Here is an 18,113-nt window from a genome sequence, read left to right as displayed (position 1 = left end):
GTCCTCCTTTGACATCTGCCTGTTCATCTCCATTTGAACCTCCTTTCCCCCCCGCCACTCCCTGTGCCAGCCAAAAATGTGCCTGTCCCTGGGAGTGCAGAGCAGATTGAGGATCAGAGCTGGGTTCAAGCTGGTGGTCTAAGCCCAAACAGCCCTGCTCCCTCCTCACTGCTGATGTTGGCATTGAACAGACCTTTCCTCAATCCATTCCCAGGCACTACACGGCAGGAAAATCACTCCACCAGGAAGGGAGGCATTTCTGGTGTGGAGACGGCCTGGTTCCAAGTCACCAGAATGGCACCAAAGACCAACACTAACCCCAGCCCCATGTTCAGCGGGCCTTGGGTGCTGGGGAAGAGCAGAGCAAACTTTGTCAGCAGCAGAACAGTGAAACATGCTCATAGGATTACAGTCAGGGGTAACCATATATTCTCCTGGGCCTCCTAAATGAATGGGAGAATAAAGCTTGAGATAAAAGAAAAATGTAAAACTACAAAAATTAGCAATACTGGATTTCTATTTCTCAGGGCATGACCCTCCTGTGGGTAGCAACACCTTCAACTGCAGAAGTAAAGCTTGAGAAAGCGACATTGGGCTCATAGCTCCTTAAGTTCTCTATGGCCAAGTCTGGAATTTAAGAAACTTGACACTCACAGCACATAGCTGCGCAGCCCCATCATGATCACAGGGTTATTCTGGAAGTCCCTCTTTCACTTCACTTAGAATAATAACCTGGGGATTTCATTGAAAATAATAATATCCTGCTTACTGTCACCTGGGTCCACATTTACATAGCATTATTTAGCAAGCCTAGCCACAAGCTGAAGCTCCACGGTGGAGCTTCAGGTGATGACTGCACATTGATGTGCTTAAGATGAGTGACTTTGGTCAAAAATGGTACGCAGCAAATTTATTAAGGTTAATACATTCTATTTCTTGGTGCTTGTACAATCCAACTTACAAATAACTAAGAATCAACAATACCAGGGATCCACAAATAGCCTTCATATAAGGCATCGCTGGCAAACAGATATACAGAAGGCCATCCAAAAACAAGCTTGTTTGGAAAAGAAGACCAGCACCAAGTGGTCTGGGTGGGACTTGATACTGCTCCCACCATTGCCTTACACAAGCATATACAAGTAGTTTATTTTGCCTTGTGACTCTGGCCTTCAGATCACATTACGCGCTCTTGTATTGCACCCAGACAAAATTGGCGCTTCACCATACTTTATGCGACAGTACTGCAAGACATCCTCACGCTCAAAGGTTCAGCTCTGAGGTCTTTCTTCTTTCCAGGCCAAGCAAGGTCAAGCATCGTCCCTCGGTGTCAATGTACAGGCAACTTACAGAAGCAGCATCATGCATCTGTGCTGTCTACAAGACTCAAGGTTTTCCTACAGTACTGAGCATTCAACTAGAAAATGGCTCAAGGTTTTTTGAGAATTCAAACAAGACATTGAGACTATTCAACACCAAAGGAAACTACCTGAGTTTGGTCATGCACAGAAGTATAAGACAACCATTATATAAGCAACGGCAGATGCTTCTTGGTAAGTAATATGAAACATTAACAATGCACAATGGAAACTTTTGAAGCCAGCTGCATTACAATAAGCATGAAGCACCTCTAACACACTGCAGAAGTCAGCCTGTATTTTCCAAGTTAACCTTTAGCAGTGCTTTGCCCATGGAGCAATATAAATCTCTTCCTGCTGGTTAATGCAAGTGCACACCAGGTCCAAGCCCAACACCAACTGCTTAGCAGCATATATGCAAATTCAATGTTTTAGGGAGTAACAGGACACAGGTAATCCATTTTAGACTGGGGAAGGAGTTCTCTGAAAGGAAATACACACACAGCTAATAACACCCAAAGCTAAAAAGCTATCCTGAATAAACTCACCATATATACTAGGGTTGGTCTATTATTACTACTTACAAATCTTATGTCAAGTTAGTATTCGAGTCCTTTTTTTTTTTTTTTTTTTTGACATAGAGTTTCCTATGATAATTATAACGTTTCAGTCAGCTGTTCAGAAGGATGAACCCATGGAAGGTCCTTCAAATACCTGCTTTATCTTCCCATCTCCTGGCAGCTTTCCTTCTCCTCGCGTTACGGATGAGCTCGAGCGCCCCGGACACCGCTGCGCTTTCCCAGGCTCGGAGCTACCAAAGCGCGTGTTACATAACCAGCATACAACATGCACAGACCTAAAGGTGCCAAGGACACGCTGCCGACTGGCATTGCACACCATCACGGTGAACAAGGAGCAAAAAGGACGAGCTGAGAAGCTTGGATGCCTGAGGCGACGCTCTCCAAGCCCAAGGACTCCCTGCTTGCTCGGAAAGCCTGGCACTACCTTGGCGCTCCATGCGCTGGAGAAGCTACAGACAGCGATGCCACCTGCAATTCCACCTGCCTCCGGATGCCCGATGGCCCAAAGAGCCCGCGGGGGAGCCCAGCGTGCACGGGGCGGCCCAGGAGAGGCCACCGGCTCTTCCCGGCGCCCCAAAACCAAGTTGGGTGCGTGATGGTGGGGCCAGGGGGCCTAAATCCCCCCCATGCCTCCCCCAAGCCCGTCTGAGCAGCGGGATGGAGGCGAAGGCACCGTGTTCCCCCTCCGGAGCGGCGGCATTTAGCGACAACGCGACCTCGGTGCAGGGCGGGGGGGGGACACTCCGAGCGCCCGGCCCGCGGGGGAGGCGGCCGTGACCGTTGGGGCGGCCCGGTCCGGCCAACGGCCGCCGGCGCCCGTTAGGCCCCGGCCCCCCCGCCGCGGCGCGCGCGCGCGGCCTCGCCTCACCTCGGCGGGGCGGGCGGGAGCGGCGGCCGCCCCGTCAGCGGCCGCGAGCGTATTTCGAAAGATCCGCCATTTTCACCTCGTCATCGCCGCCGCCCGGCGCCGCCGCCCGCCCCGCGCCGCTCGCCCGGCCCCCGCCGCCCTCCTCTGCCCGCCCCCAGATCCCGCTTCCCCCCGCCCGCCGCACCTGCCCCCGCCTCCCCTCCGGCTGCTTCCCGCCGCCCCGCGGCTCACGCTGCTCCGGCCGGGAGCGGCGTCAGCTCGGCATCGTCCCCGGTCCCGCTGCCCCCAAACACGTATCGTTCAGTCACCTCCTCTCCCATTCCCTGCCTTTATTCCCACACTAAAGGAGCGAGGAGCCCAGGCAGGCTGGGAATCTCTGCCTTGGAGGCGCGGATCACAGCCCTGCCCCGCTGTCTCCCACTCTCTAACCCGGGCAGCTGCGGACGCCGAAGCAGAGCCCCCCGCCCCAGACCCGTTCCCGCCGTCTTTCCGGGGCGAAACGGCCGCCAGACAGCGCCGCCCGCCGCCTGTGACAGCCACCGGGCACCGGGAACGGAGGGACCGCGGAAACACGGCGCTCGCTGCTGCGCCGTCAACCCTCCCGCCCAAGGAAGGGGAAGCCCAACGGTGTCCCCGGGAGGCCGCCCCACGGCCGGGCCTGCGCCCTGCCCGCTGTCAGCGCCGCTGCGGGGAGACACCCGCCGCCCCTCAGCCTACCCGCCCGCGGCGGCCGCCTCCTGCCCCGGGCACCGCGCAGGGCCCGCTGCGCGCCTGCCTCCCCCGCCGCCGCCGCCGCTTTCCCGCCCCTGGCGCTCGCACTCACCGGGCCGGCGCTCTCCTTCCTCCTCCCGCCGCGCTGCCGCCTCGGCTCCCGCCGCCGCCGCGGCCCGCGCCCCGCTCCCGCGCTACGGCGCCCGGCGGCCGCAGCGGCGGCGGCGGCAGCGCCCGGGCCCCGCCGCCGTGTTTGTTCAAAATCACGCGCCCCGCGCCATTCCCCCGCCGCATCCCATAATACTGCGCCGCGCCGCCCTGGCAACCGCCGGCGCAGCGCCCCGCGCGCGCGCGCGCCGCCCTGCGACACGCCCCGCGCTTCCGGCTCGCTCTTCCCTCCCCGCCGCGACGGCCCGCTTCCGGGGCGGAGCCCGCCCGCCGGCGGCAGCGCGCGCCGCGCCGCTTGCCCATCCCTTTCTATACGCGCTCTATAGGTGATGGGGAGGGACCCAATGCGCCGTGTACATAAGTCCACTCGCGGCTCCAGCCCGCGTGGAAATGGCGGAGCGGCGGCGCTTTTTGGTGGCGGCGCCGCCATGACGGGGCCGGTGCCAGTGCGCGCCACGTGACCTCGGGGCGCCACTCCGCGCTGGGGGCGGGCGGAAGCGGCGGCGTCGCTCTAGCCGCCCGCCTGCCGCTACTCTATGGTGGGAGGAGGTGCGGCGAGCCCCGAGTTTAGTGGTGGCAGCCGCGGTGGCCGATCGGTGCCGCAGCGAAGATGGCGGCCGCGGTGAGGCAGGACCTGGCGCAGCTCATGAACTCCAGCGGCTCCCACAAGGACCTGGCTGGCAAGTGAGTGCCCGCCTCCCCCTGCCCTGGGCTGGGGGAGATAAGCAGCGGCCGCCGCGGGGTGCCCGTTGGCTCCGCGCTGCCGCTGAGGGAGCCGAGGCTGGCGGGGAAGGAGCCGCCGGGGGAGGGAGCAGGTGAAGGAGCCGCGCGGCCGTTGGGGGTGTGTGTGTGGGGGGACGGACTCGCGCGGCCGTTGAGGGGGTGTGTGGGGGGGACGGACTCGCGCGGCCGTTGAGGGGGTGTGTGTGGGGGGACGGACTCGCGCGGCCGTTGAGGGGGTGTGGGGGGGGGACGGACTCGCGCGGCCGTTGAGGGGGTTGGGGGGCGCGCGGCCGTTGAGGGGGGAGGGGCAGAGTTGCCGCGCGGCCGCTCTGCGTGAGGGAAGAGTCGCGCGGCCGTTGGAGGGCGGGGAGGGGGGGCCGCCGCGCGACCCCTGCGTGTGTGTGAGAGGAGTCGCGCGGCCGTTGCGGGGGGAAAGGGGAGGAGGGGCGCGGAGGAGCCGCGCGAGCGCCCAGCGCGTGAGGAAAGAGTCGCGCGGCCGTTGGGAGCGTTGGGATGGCGGCGGAGAGAGGGGGTCGGCTCCACGCGCGCCGACTTCGCCGCCGTCCTGGATGCCCGAGGGGGCTGCTGCTGCCGCCGCGGGCAGGGCCGGTGGGAGGCCTGCCCTTGCGGCGCATCGGGGAAGGCCCTGTCCCTAGAGTGCTGCTGAGTGTCTTCTTCAGATAATATTTTTTCCCCTTACCTCCTGCTTTTTTTTTTTTCCCCCTGTTATTACTCTTGTTTTCAAGGAAAAGTACCTCTGTGTCCTAGCAGAGGCTACCTGGCTCAGCTGGGCCTTACCCGTTAAATTTAACTCCCTCCACCATTGCTGTTAGCTCTCAGATCTCAGCTGCCTGCCCCCAAATTGAGGAAAAGCTATAGATCTGGGCACTGTGTCCCGAGTGTGATTTGCAAGTGTTTTGTTTGTATGTGCCGATTGTGTTTTTACTAAAAAAACCTCAAACTTTTAAGTTAAGATTTGAGTAGGTGTTTTGGATATCAGTCTTGGAATTTGAGCTAATAGTTTTGTAATATATTATGTTTGAATTTGGCATGTTTGGACCCTGTCACAAGTTTGTAATTTTAACAAATGAGGGGTATTGTTCTGAGCTGACATTTTGCTCATTTTTCTTGTGTCAATAGAAGGCAAAGCACTCTGCCAGGACTTTTTTTTTTTTCTTTCGAAAATATTTCTCCTTGCAGATATACTAACAGACTTGTTATGATAAGTTATGTTATGGTGGAGTGTAGTCCTGGAATTTAAAAAAACCAACCAACTAACAAAAAACCCAGGATACCTATTTCAAATGAATGTTCTTAAGATTTTAGCATAGACACTTGAAAAAATAGATACTTCTAAGATACAGCAAAAGTAAAACAAATATTTAATACAAATAAAATACAAAAAATAGATTTTTTTTCTTTATTAATCTTTTGGCAGATATCGTCAAATATTGGAAAAAGCCATTCAGCTCTCAGGTGTGGAACAACTTGAAGCTTTGAAAGCTTTTGTAGAAGCAAGTAAGTGTGTCTGCTATAATTAATCATGTGTCGATTGAACAAAGGTCTGGGCCTTTAGGATTCTGTATTTGTTAGGTCTACATGAGGCTATTAAAATGTATAATGTTTTAGTCATATCAAAACTTAAATACGATTAGAAGAAGAACCAGACATCAGCTTATTTGGAATTTAATGGAATACAGACTTAAGAATAATACAAATAAGTTAACTTTCAAGCCTCTCAACATGACAGTTTCTGAAGACAGATCAGAACACTGCCTAAAAATGTAAAAAAGTCTACACAGAATGTTAAAATGGATAGTGGATGCAAAACTATCTCCAAACAAAATTTAGATTAAGCATTTAGATTAGCCTGACGTCTCAGCAACCGAATAGTCATTCAGAATGAAATACCTTCCTAGGTAATAAATCATAGCAAGAAATACACTAACATTTGCCAGAGGTTAAAATTCAGGTGTCAATGTGAGGAAAATTAAATTCGCCTTAAAAAAGGCCTATACTTTAAATACAGGTTTAAGATTTAAAATACTTAAGATTAATATCAAAGCACATGACTGAATGGTTATAGACGAGTGCTACTGAAAGCACTGACATGTTTTTCTTCCATCTTGTATTTTTCTTCTGTGTATCTTTGAACCAGTGGTGAATGAGAATGTCAGTTTAGTCATCTCAAGACAGTTGCTGACAGATTTTTGTACCCATCTTCCAAGTCTTCCTGATAGCACGGCCAAAGAAATATACCACTTCACCTTGGAAAAGATACAGCCCAGAGTGATTTCATTTGAGGAGCAGGTAAGAGATTTTTTGACATCCTTCTGTTTTACAGGCTTGGCTCTGAATTTTGTTAAGTGCTAAATATTCTTAGTCTTTACAAGTATGTTCTGTCGAGGGTCACTCTCGCGCCAAGTGCCAGGGCCCTCCCCACAAGCTGGAGCAAACAACACCTCCACACAAACTGAGGTCAACTCCCCCCTGCTGTTGTCTGCAGCAGAGCTTTATACCGGTGCAGGTGGGCATGCGCTGAGGAGCGGTGTTCTCATTGGCCAGCTACAGATTCCCAGCTGGTTAGTGCTCCTCCAGGTGCTTGTTTGCTAGGCATCGGTCCAGTTCCCCACAAACTCCAGTTTCTTATATATTCTTACTAAGGCCCCAACATCTCCCCCTCTTTTTTCCAAAAAACAAAAATTAGCAATAAACATTACAGCATTGGCAAAACAAAGTAACATAGCTGTAAACCTCAGCATTTTCCCCTCTTTTTACAAAAAAAACAAAAATTGGCAATATCATGCATCAAAATATTATAAACAAAAACAAAGCAACATAGTTGCAAACACAAGTATGATCATTCTGGTCACACTTTTATGATAATGTTTCATTTTTAAATTCCCAAGACAAAAGAAAATGGTCCCAAAGGAATACACAATTTCATTTTGCTTACAACCACAGAAATTCTTCTTGGAAAGGTAATTGTGCTCTTCATTTCAGCAACAGGAGAAGGAAAAAATCTTGCCCTTTGGAGCTGGAGAGGATGGGGGTCCAAGTTAGTATGGTCAGACTGGATATGCTATCATTTTTAGTTTTCAACCGCTGGAAAGTTCTTCCAGTCACGGAGTCCGCTGCTCTTTTCAGTTCCAGATCTTGAGGAAGCTGTCCCACGATCCTGTTGCCACTGCCATTCCATCATCAGTCACACCTAAGCAACTGACACAGTTATCATGACCGGCAAGGACACCTGCTCTATCAGCTTTCAGTGTATCCCAGACATTGTAGTTGAAGTCGTCATAACCAGCTAGGAGGAGATGTAGCTGTCCCAGATTATAAGCTTGCCATCCTGGGAGGCACTGACTAGAAGCCTGGAATCAGTCCCCCAGTGCATTGCTTAAATTTTTGCCAAGTGTCCCTGGAGTGTTCTTCTAGTACGCATTTGAATTCTCCCCACGGGGAGAATGTTGGCTGTGATCTGAGCCAAGGTGGCGTTAGCACATGCTTTCCTAGCATCCCTGATTTGGTTTTTCAGTTGCTCGGGCTCCTCAAGTGACTGGTCAAGCTCACTCATTTTCCCATGCTAAAGTTGCACTTCACTGCCACCTCCGAGAGGACCACAAATCTGCCCTTCCATCCGCTGCTCATTAACAGGCCTGGTTCGTCCGCCCGCCCTGGCCTGCTCCCGGCGACACTGCAGCTTTGGGGGCGGGAGAAGGAGAAGAGGGTGGGGGGGGGGTCGCTGGTTCTTAGCTCCTCCCCAGGGGACCAGTGCACATCAATTCTAATATGTGCACGTCAGTCTCTAATCACTGTGGATCTTGCCACGGAGAGATCGACTCCTGTGCTTCTACGGGTTGCGGCGGAGAGTTCGCAGAGGCAGCCATCGTCTGGGGATACTTGTTCGCCGCGTCCCTCACAACGCGGCGGCTCCCGTTTCCCCGTATCTGCATGCCGTTCTTGCGAAACTGTGATCGGCACTCCGCTGCCTTATGCCGGAACCTTTGACATCTCGTACAGGTCCCATTGAATCCTCTCGGGGCCATACCTTCCATCCTGAACCTGTTAGGACACTTCCCTTTCATGTGTCCTAATCGACCACACAGGAAACATGTTCCATGAAATCTCTTGTCTCCCTTTCTAGACATTCTTTCTCCTTTAATTGCTGCGGCCAAAGCCACACCATGTATTTCTGCCTTCTGTTCTTCCTCCATCATTGGCGCTCGGGCACAGGTCTCTATCATCTGGACTATTGAAGCTCCTGGTGGCAAAGTAGCTAATAGTTGCTTACAAGTTTGGTTTGCGTTTTGAACTGCTAAATCTTTGGCCAATATTGCTTTCATTTCCGGAGGCACATTAGGTGCCATATCCAGGGCTTCCTTTAGCCGATCAACAAAATTGAAAAAAGACTCATTCGGCTTTTGTATTATTTTTGTGTATGGTAACTGTGGCGTTCCTATTTGTGGTAGTGCAAGAAAAGTGGCTAGCGCTGCATTTTTTGATTGCTGTAGTATCCTGGGGTGGAGCGCTGCCTGGGCCTCGGTTGCCCGGTAACGCCCATTCCCCATCAGTTGATCAAGGGTGGCAACCCTTAATGGATCGTCCATACTGCGATTTAGATTCTCCAATTGTTTTTCCTCTAATCTTTCCTGCCATTTTGCTAACCAAAGCATATAAGCGGTAGAGGAAAGCAGAAGCTCCATTATCGCTCTGCTATCCGCAGGCACCATATGGGAATATTTAAACAGAGCAGAGACCTGATTTCTCACCAACTTATTGTCGTGCCCATACTGCATTACTGTTTTTTGTATGCCTTGAACAAATTTCCAATCGAGAGGTTCCCACCTGGGGCCCTGGGCTCCCATTACTACAGGAGCTGCTAGTGGTGTTAATACAAATTCTCCTTGTAATTGAGCATTCTCTACGAGTCCTTTATACCGTGCTCCCGCATTAAATGTTGGATCAACAGGTGGCATTCCCTCATCATTACTTCCACCTGTAGTGGCTGGGAGCTCCGGCAACAATCCTTCTTCAGCTGGGTCACTTCCTCCAGCTGCTTTCTTTTGAATCTTAGGAGCATCTTTTCGTGCCTCCCACTGCTCCAATTGTTTGTCTACATTTTCCAACCCTTCCACTATAGCCCTGTGGGCAGCCTTATATGCTGCCTTCACATCTCTGGCCTTGGACCCGCAGTCTAATCGCCGCATTTGTTCTAATAACTCTGTCATTCTCTCTGCTTGTCCCTGAAGTTCTTGTCGCATTTTTTGAACCACGGCATTATCATCGTCCGATCCATCTGGGATCGGTACTTTAATTGGGTCCACTTCCATTTCGGGCGCTGTGGGGGTTGGTCGCTTTCCCCCCTCCCATTCGGGCGCTGTGGGAGGTGGTCGCTTTTCCCATTTGGGTGCTGTGGGAGGTGGTCGTTCCTCCCCCTCCCACGGGGGGAGATACTCATCCACTCCCCCCCATAGTTCTCGTTCGGCCAAAGTTACCGGACATGCCTGTTTAGGTGAGGTTACCTTTTTCTTATTATCTATTTTCTCACACTGATTTGACTCAGTATTTTTAGTATACTCAGAACTTTCAGACCCATTTTCCTCTTCTTCTCCATGGAGCGCTTTCCAGAACGCAATAGCAACTAACCGCTCAAACATAGGCCATATGAGACGATATGTTTTTGTGAGGCACCACACTTCCTCTGAGCCTAATTGTACACCGTCCCATAGTTCTTTTCCTACTTGCTCCCATGATTCAAATTTATATGCTTGGGAAGCTTCTTCTATGATTTTTCTCTTCTTACAAAATAGCAATAAATCGGTTAACTCGGTTTTTGAGACCTCAATCTTAGTTTTTTGAGCAAGCCTTACGAAGCGTTCAACAGTATCATGTTCCATTGCTGTTGCAGCAACTTCCACTCTAGATGCGGCAATTCCCATTCTGACTCACCAGGTTGTAGTCACAATCCGCTTTTCTCCAGTAAGATCCCTCGCGTTCTCGCACGATCACGTCGCCCACGATCACGTCGGGGTCACCAGATGTCGAGGGTCACTCTCACGCCAAGTGCCAGGGCCCTCCCCACAAGCTGGAGCAAACAACACCTCCACACAAAGTGAGGTCAACTCCCCCCTGCTGTTGTCTGCAGCAGAGCTTTATACCGGTGCAGGTGGGCATGCGCTGAGGAGCGGCGTTCTCATTGGCCAGCTACAGATTCCCAGCTGGTTAGTGCTCCTCCAGGTGCTTGTTTGCTAGGCATCGGTCCAGTTCCCCACAAACTCCAGTTTCTTATATATTCTTACTAAGGCCCCAACAATGTTCAAAACAGATATTCCTACTTAAAATCCAATTTGACTTTCACATACATACAGAACTTTTACCAAATGCTGTGTTTGGGACTTTGCAAAGAATAGAGCCTGTCTCTTAATCAGGATGCTAGGCCTGTAATTCCCCTGCTACCAGAAAATGGCTTCTTTCAGTGACACAGTGCTTGAGCTATGGCAGCTGTCAATAGAAGGCAAAGACTGGTGCTCATTGTTTTACATATTATCCAACTAATGAAACGGTAAAGTGTCACAACAAGGAATATCTTCCCAAGAAGATTCTGTAGCTATTTAAGATTAGCACTCCTCCCTGCCAAGAAAAAAAAGGAAAAAAGATTTATGAGTCTTTTTTAGTGCAGAAGCGTTGTACCAGAAAAATTACTTACCTTGAAATTTCAACTCTTCAGCCAATTGCTGAATACTTTGCAGTTCTTTTTCAAGTCCTTGGTTTGCTTCTACAAAGCACTTCATCTACCGAGAGAACTTCAAGATGTTTATATAAAAATCTTATGGGGTCTAATAATAGCACAAAACCCATTCAGTTGCTGTCATGCTTTGTATTTGCATATGTTTACCTTTTGTCTCTTTAAGCAACTTTCATTCTAAAGGTTAACTGAGCATGCTTCCCTGCACATTACCTTAGTTATGCAGAAATTAAATGCTAGACGTGGGCTGGCTTCTTTTATTAACTGTGCTTCTGTTTGTAAAACCTAGATTTTAGTAGGGATACCTGCACACAACTGCACTGCAAACTGGAATTTGAGGGAATAGTTCACATCACTCGTACCTCTTGGTATGAGGTATAAGGTATAACTTGAAGAAAGAGTGAATTTTGGTACTGTATTTCTTCAAAATTTGCTTTTATCTTTCTAAATGGTATATAGTAAGGTTATTGCTCAGCACTCCCCTCCAAATAAGTTCATTTTTTTTAATCCTGAGCCAGAGAGAGAAATGCTTCAAACCATCAGTCAGATGTAAAAAGGTTGGTTTTAAAGTTTGATCAAATATCTAAAATCTTCACGTGAGTGGAGTTGTATGGGTACAGGCTTGTTTCTGTGGAGCTAGGATATTGGCCAAATGGGTATTTGTAATAAGAACAGATATTGTGAATGGTAATACAAAAATCAATCATGTTCGTAGTGTTTGCAATTGGTTTTCTTTTGTCCAGGTTGCTTCAATAAGACAGCATCTTGCATCCATTTATGAGAAAGAAGAAGACTGGAGAAATGCAGCCCAAGTATTGGTGGGAATCCCTTTGGAAACAGGGCAAAAGTAAGTATCTTGCTAGATGCTCTTTAGTGTTGTTAAGTATACTTGAATAAGCTCACTCCATCCATACTTTGCAGAAATGGAGAGTGCCAAGTTGCATGTTTTCTCAGAAATAGAGCCTGAACACAGCCTTTTAAAGCAAACTTCATTGTGGGGTATTAGGTCCTGCATTATAAGCTTTACACTATTTATCAATCTTGTTGATAACTATTTTAATAGTATTTTTCACAAGTGCTTTTTTAAGGTTATTTTGCCTGTGACACTACTTGCAAATACTGACTTCTACAATTTGAAATGAAGACACAGAAAAACCCTCAACTGTATTTTTTAATCTCAAAGTTCAGACTAAAACCCTTTCTGTTCTTTTTCTGTCTGTCCTTTCTACCCTCTCTCTCTGTACGCTCGTAAAGATAATTGCTGTGCCTTTTGACCAATACAGCACCTGTTTGTTCCACTCCAAATTTCTTTGGACTCGAGTATCTCCTCAATTATGAGAAGCAGCTCGTACGTTTAGTTCTTGGTGGACAGTGTTATTTGTACTGGCATTTGTAGGATACAGATCTATATTTGCATTAATTTCAACTTTCCCTACTGTGAATGGAGAGTGCTAATTTTGGGGGCAGAAAAGAAGGAAGCAGGGTAAAGCCAGAGCTGCCAAGTAGAAGCAAATATAGGTTTAGAATAGTAAAAAGCAAAGGTGGCTGTGAAGTAATTCTGAGTACTTATTTTCTGTTTCTTTACAGGCAGTACAATGTAGATTATAAGTTGGAAACCTACCTGAAAATTGCCAGGCTCTATCTGGAGGATGATGACCCAGTTCAAGCAGAAGCTTATATTAATCGTGCTTCCCTGCTTCAGAATGAATCAACTAACGAACAGCTACAGATCCATTATAAGGTTGTGTAACTTACTGCATTGCTGTCTCTTTTTAAAGGAAGATGAATCTGTGTTGAGATGTTTTTATGTAATGCCAAGAAAACTTTCCTAACAACAAAACAAATGAAGGAAAAATGTAAGTGGCCTTAGGAGTTGGAGAGCCACATCTTAGCAAATAGCTAGGTAGCTTGTTTTTTTAAAAATTCAAAAGAAACCTGTAAATGTTCCTTCAATACCAGATTTGTAGAATTAATATTAGGCTTAAAGTGTCCAAATTTTAGCTGAAAATATCTCCCCCAGCCTTGTCTAGAAACATCATAATGGGGAAAAAAAATCATCTCAATATTAAAGACAACTGCAGGATTTTTTGAATAATAGTTTAAATAAAAAAAGCTGTAGTCACAAAGCCACAGTGGGTATATTGACAGAACTTCTTGCTTTTTGTGTGTGTGATTTCTTGCCTAGATAGTTAATACGCTAATATTGCTCCCATTAGTTTAGGAACTTGATTTTTTTTTTGCCATTCTACCATTTTTTTTTGTGTGTAGGATGATGTACGAAAGTAGTACAGAATAGTTTAAAATTCTATACTACAGAGCAACTACGTCATTAGGTGTAGCTTATGTTACTGTGTTCTTAGTTTGTTGGTTCTTTTCTTCCTGCCCGTGCTTTTCTGATTTTCTGATTTAGTTTCCCCTTGCTAATACTTTAAAGCTTGTGCTCAATTGCAAAAGTCAATATTGACTATAAGGATGAAAAAAGCAGAAAAGGAGAGAAACAAGAGTTGCTACAGCTCTGAAAGGGAAGAGCAACTACTTGACAACTACTTTAAACAGGGCAACTACTGCCTAAGTGCTGCCAGCATCAGCAGTGAATGAGAATCTCAGTGAGGTTTTAGCTGTAAGATAGCTCATAAACTTAACTTCCAGCATTTTAAAATTTACACAGCACTTAACATGTGAACAGTGCTGAGAAATGCCCATGCAATCCTCTACCACATTAATTTAACAAGGAATTTGAGAACTAAGCTGATAGCTCAAAGGCACAGCGCTCTTGCCCACAATGGAGGAGAGCAGCGTTTGTGGGAGCTGTTGCTTTGTAAAGCCAAGATGACTATGTACCTGTCCTGTGTGATCACCTCTGGTGGTTTTATTTTACTGAGACCTAGTGTCTTTCTAGGTGTGCTATGCTCGAGTGCTTGACTACAGGAGAAAGTTCATTGAGGCTGCCCAGAGATACAACGAGCTCTCCTATAAGAGCATAGTCCATGAAAGCGAGCGACTGGAGGCCCTGAAGCATGCTTTACATTGTACTATTCTAGCATCAGCAGGTAAAATACACGCTTTAGTTTTATATAACCCCGAGAAAGTCAGGAAAGTCAGCCTCTTGGTTACTTGTGGGAAAGTATCTCATCTTGGGAAGATCTGGTAGGGAATCCAGCACTGTGAACGCAGTGTCACAGATCTGTTGCTGGCCAACTGGTAGTTCAGAGGTGGAATAACTCTGATTGTCTTCACCAGTGCTGAAGTGCCATCTTGCCACAAGATGCAAGAGAAACAACAGTAGAAAATGGTGTTCTGGACCCAAACAGTACAATGTCTTCTCTGATACAGCTCTGTTAGTCTGATATTTATCTCTAGAGAAAAAAAATTGTTCTAACTGTGAAGGTGCAATCTTTAATGGGGATTTTTCCTGACTCTTTTAGGACAGCAGCGTTCACGTATGCTTGCTACGCTTTTCAAGGATGAGAGGTGCCAGCAGCTTGCAGCCTATGGCATCTTGGAGAAAATGTATCTAGACAGAATTATCCGTGGAAATCAACTGCAGGAGTTTGCAGCTATGCTAATGCCTCACCAGAAGGCAACTACAGCTGATGGTACCGTTTTCTATAAAGCCTCATAATGCTAAGTGCCCCTCCATAGGACTTCGCTTTCCATCTGCAATGGCTAAGTGTGTGATGGCAAAAAATAGTGTTGGTTATTTGATTTCCTAATGTTATTCCCTGGAACATCACGCTCAAGAGAATAATTTAGTAGTAAGGCTTCTTTCTGCAATTATTTTTTCTCATCAGCTATTCTGCTTTTCAAATACAATTTTCCTCTACAATGTAACTTGTAATATTCTGACTTCTCAAGCTTATGCAGTCCTCTGGTAACTACACATTGAGTTTCTCCTCTTCCCTTGTACTTTGTGCCCTTTTGTGTTTTCCCAGTTCTAAGGCATGATTATGAAGAGGTATTCTAAAATGCATGGGTTGCTACTTTAATAGTGTGTGTTGACTGGAAAAAATAAAAGTCTTGGCTTGCATTGTTTCTTGACTACTGACAGAGAGGGAAGGGGTGACTTAGACTTCATTTAATGTCCAAATTGTTTTCTGATCTAGTGCACTGAGATCTTACTAACTTGATTCTTCCCAGAACATCTGAACAATAATACTCTCTAAGTTTATAGCTTCTGTGGGATCATAACAATGTCAGTCTCATTCTCCCAAATGAGACAATTGAAGTGGAGAATATTGAAACATGAAATACTTCTGAATGAGGCACCTTCTTGGTAAACAGTGCTTGTTAAATAACAAGGAAAAAGCTCTGCGCAATAATAGATGCGATACAGTTTAGTATTATTCCTAACAATAAGCTTCAGTAATATTTTTTTGATGTCAGTCTCCTCTGCTACTACCTCTACTGCCTGTCTTGTAAAGTTAAAGGATTCATGTCAGTTGCCATTTAACAACAGCTTTAGGATACAAATAGTTAAGATGCAGGTGGTAAAATGATAAAATTAAGAGCTGAAAGGAGAAAAAAAAAAGTGCATTTGAATCATCCTACAAGCAGTAGGCTGTTAGATTAATGGACCCCTCGGAGTCCAAAGAAAGAGAAAGACAATAGTGTTTCATTGGACAAGTTGAGAACATGAGAGCTCCATAAATTCAGATGCTAGATCTTGTGGCAAAATCAGCAAGGCAACTTGAATCTCTGCCTTCATCTAGTATATTAATCCCTATTACCATATCCACTTAATTGTTCTAGAATAGAAACTTTTTTTAGCTACTTGTTTCAAAAATGAACCAAATGCAGGTAGTTTCTTTTTTTCTTCCTTTTTCTCTCCTGTGTGGACTAACATTGATGCAAGGCAATGGGATGTGTCTAGATTTTCTGCATACACAACTTTGGAAGGGAAGAAGGGAAGCATTCTTGACTTGTTCTACTATGTAAAACGTTGTAATTTCCTATTAATTGTTTTGTCATTCAACCTCTAAGGTTCCAGTATCCTGGACAGAGCTGTTATTGAACATAACTTGTTATCTGCAAGCAAACTTTACAACAATATTACCTTTGAAGAACTAGGAGCATTACTAGAGATCCCTGCAGCCAAGGTATGCCTCTCGGCATCTCACAAAATGAGAAGCACTACAGGAACATAAGAAAACAGCTATAGTAAATATTAGGAAAACAGTAGTAGATATTAAGAAACTACTAAGTATGCCATATTAAATTGATGAGCAAAGTTAAATATTTAGCCTATTTTATGAGAAGAGGTACATGATGTGAGAATTTGATCTGGCTATATCCAGTCCTTGCATTATGACAGTGCTAGAAGTGTTTTGTGTGTGTTGTTTTTTTTGTTTGTTTGTTTTTCTCTACAGTACATAGAGATAATTCGAAAAAAAAATGAGGACTATGGAAGGTGCAATCATTTCTTATTTGGGTGGGAAACGGAGGAAAAAATAATACATTTTCCTCTCATATTCTTTTCAGGCAGAAAAGATAGCATCTCAGATGATAACCGAGGGTCGCATGAATGGATTTATCGATCAGATTGACGGAATTGTTCATTTTGAGAGTAAGTTTGCCCACACTCATTTTTCAGCACCATTCAGAATGAGCATATCGAATTGCTGCTTTAAAATGACCAGTTATCTTCATGATTTTTGTCCCAAATAAGCTTACTGTGTTTTTATGCGAGGTGGCAGAGCTTGCCCTTGAGGATGGCGCTCACTTCTCCACTATTACACATTTTTTTACCTGCAGGAAGGTGCAAGTTAATCCTTTCAGTCTCTGTAGGAAAACATTCTTCAGGAAGTTCTCTGCTCAATTCTGCTTTGCAGTGCAGGAGTTAGGCTTGTAACAAACAACCAAAACCATGGTAGCTTTTGAATACAGAAATGAGCATGCTGTAGCTGCAAGGAAGGCTTCCTCTGCAAGGTAGGTGAGGGCAGTACTAGAGGAGGAAGTTAAAACTGAAAAAATAGGGGAATTGCTAAGACTTACTATGATTTCTTGCTTTTTTTGCAGCCCGCGAAGCTTTGCCAACATGGGACAAACAGATCCAGTCGCTGTGTTTCCAGGTTAACAACCTGCTGGAGAAAATAAGTCAGACAGCCCCAGAATGGACAGCCCAAGCAATGGAGGCTCAGATGGCTCAGTGACAGTGCTACAGTCTGAATGGAGGCAATGGCCTGCTGCCTAAGGGCCACTGCCACTGAACAGGGCTGTGAACCAAGCAAATAACCCACCTGCATTTCCTCACCATCAGCTTGTATCCTGTTTCAAGGCACAATTAGGTGCATATTGTTTGGTGTGCAAATCTCCTAGGCATGATGATGCTGTTGCTGCCTATGCATTGTACTGAGCTCTCCTGAAAAGCTGTAGTTTCCCTTTAAAAGCTGAAACATTTGCTGCAAGCATTTGTTTTGGTTTATTTAATTTTTTTTCACGATTGTTCTACCAGCTTTGTAATCCATGGTATTTCTCTTGCTATGGACATGTGACTTGATACTTTTAGTTGTAATTACTCTAATAAAGGCTAGAATGAGCCACTTAGTGGCTTTTTACCTTGAACACTGACTTAAAATCATTTCACTTGGAAAGGTCAGTTTTAGCCCCTGAAGCTGGAACAAACAGCTCTGCATCAACTCTTTTATACTACAGAATGCTAATCTGAAATGCTCACTCATAAATACGGCCGTAAAATAAGAAGTGGCTTCTCTGAAAGTGTGGCCGCAGCAAGCCCGTTAACTTTGCAATGACTCTTCTGACCCCTCCTGCCTGAAAGGCTGTGGTAGTGAGACAGCTCTTCTCTGGGTAAGCTTTCACCAGTAGCTGTTCAGCACCTGAGGTAAGGTTTTATAGTCAAGTATGATTTATATACATGTTGTTCCTCCACACCATTCAGATACTGCCATCACTGAAGATGTAGAAGATAATTAATACTGAATACCTCCTTACCTCCCAACAGG

The 18,113-nt window shown here is 46.7% G+C and overlaps 2 protein-coding genes across 4 annotated transcripts in view; one reads left to right on the top strand and one right to left on the bottom strand.

Moving 5' to 3' along the window:
• LIN54 (lin-54 DREAM MuvB core complex component) overlaps positions 1-3,730 on the bottom strand; it is a 29,658-nt gene extending 25,928 nt beyond the window's left edge. For 2 of the 3 annotated variants that reach the window (XM_088531651.1, XM_088531652.1), the window contains exon 1: positions 3,631-3,729. The gene's annotated coding sequence lies outside the window, so the exon portion shown is untranslated. Of the gene's footprint in view, positions 1-3,630 lie in introns of all 3 variants that reach the window. The other variant, XM_088531650.1, reaches the window with a different exon arrangement.
• A 546-nt stretch (positions 3,731-4,276) lies between these two features.
• Positions 4,277-17,697, top strand: COPS4 (COP9 signalosome subunit 4). Its single transcript, XM_088531628.1, has 10 exons — positions 4,277-4,370; positions 5,848-5,927; positions 6,568-6,719; positions 11,898-12,001; positions 12,742-12,895; positions 14,054-14,204; positions 14,580-14,750; positions 16,135-16,250; positions 16,633-16,717; positions 17,170-17,697. The coding sequence occupies exons 1-10, from the start codon at positions 4,297-4,299 to the stop codon at positions 17,301-17,303; spliced, it is 1,221 nt and encodes a 406-aa protein (XP_088387754.1). The 5' UTR covers positions 4,277-4,296; the 3' UTR covers positions 17,304-17,697.
• Positions 17,698-18,113: the final 416 nt, after the last annotated feature.

This window comes from Tinamus guttatus, unplaced genomic scaffold (assembly GCF_059628265.1).
Source record: "Tinamus guttatus ecotype Peru unplaced genomic scaffold, ASM5962826v1 Tinamus_guttatus_pri_ptg000423l, whole genome shotgun sequence".
NCBI classification, from domain to species: Eukaryota; Metazoa; Chordata; class Aves; order Tinamiformes; family Tinamidae; genus Tinamus; species Tinamus guttatus.
Note: the sequence above shows the minus strand (reverse complement) of the source record. Positions and strands in the feature narration are given on the sequence as shown.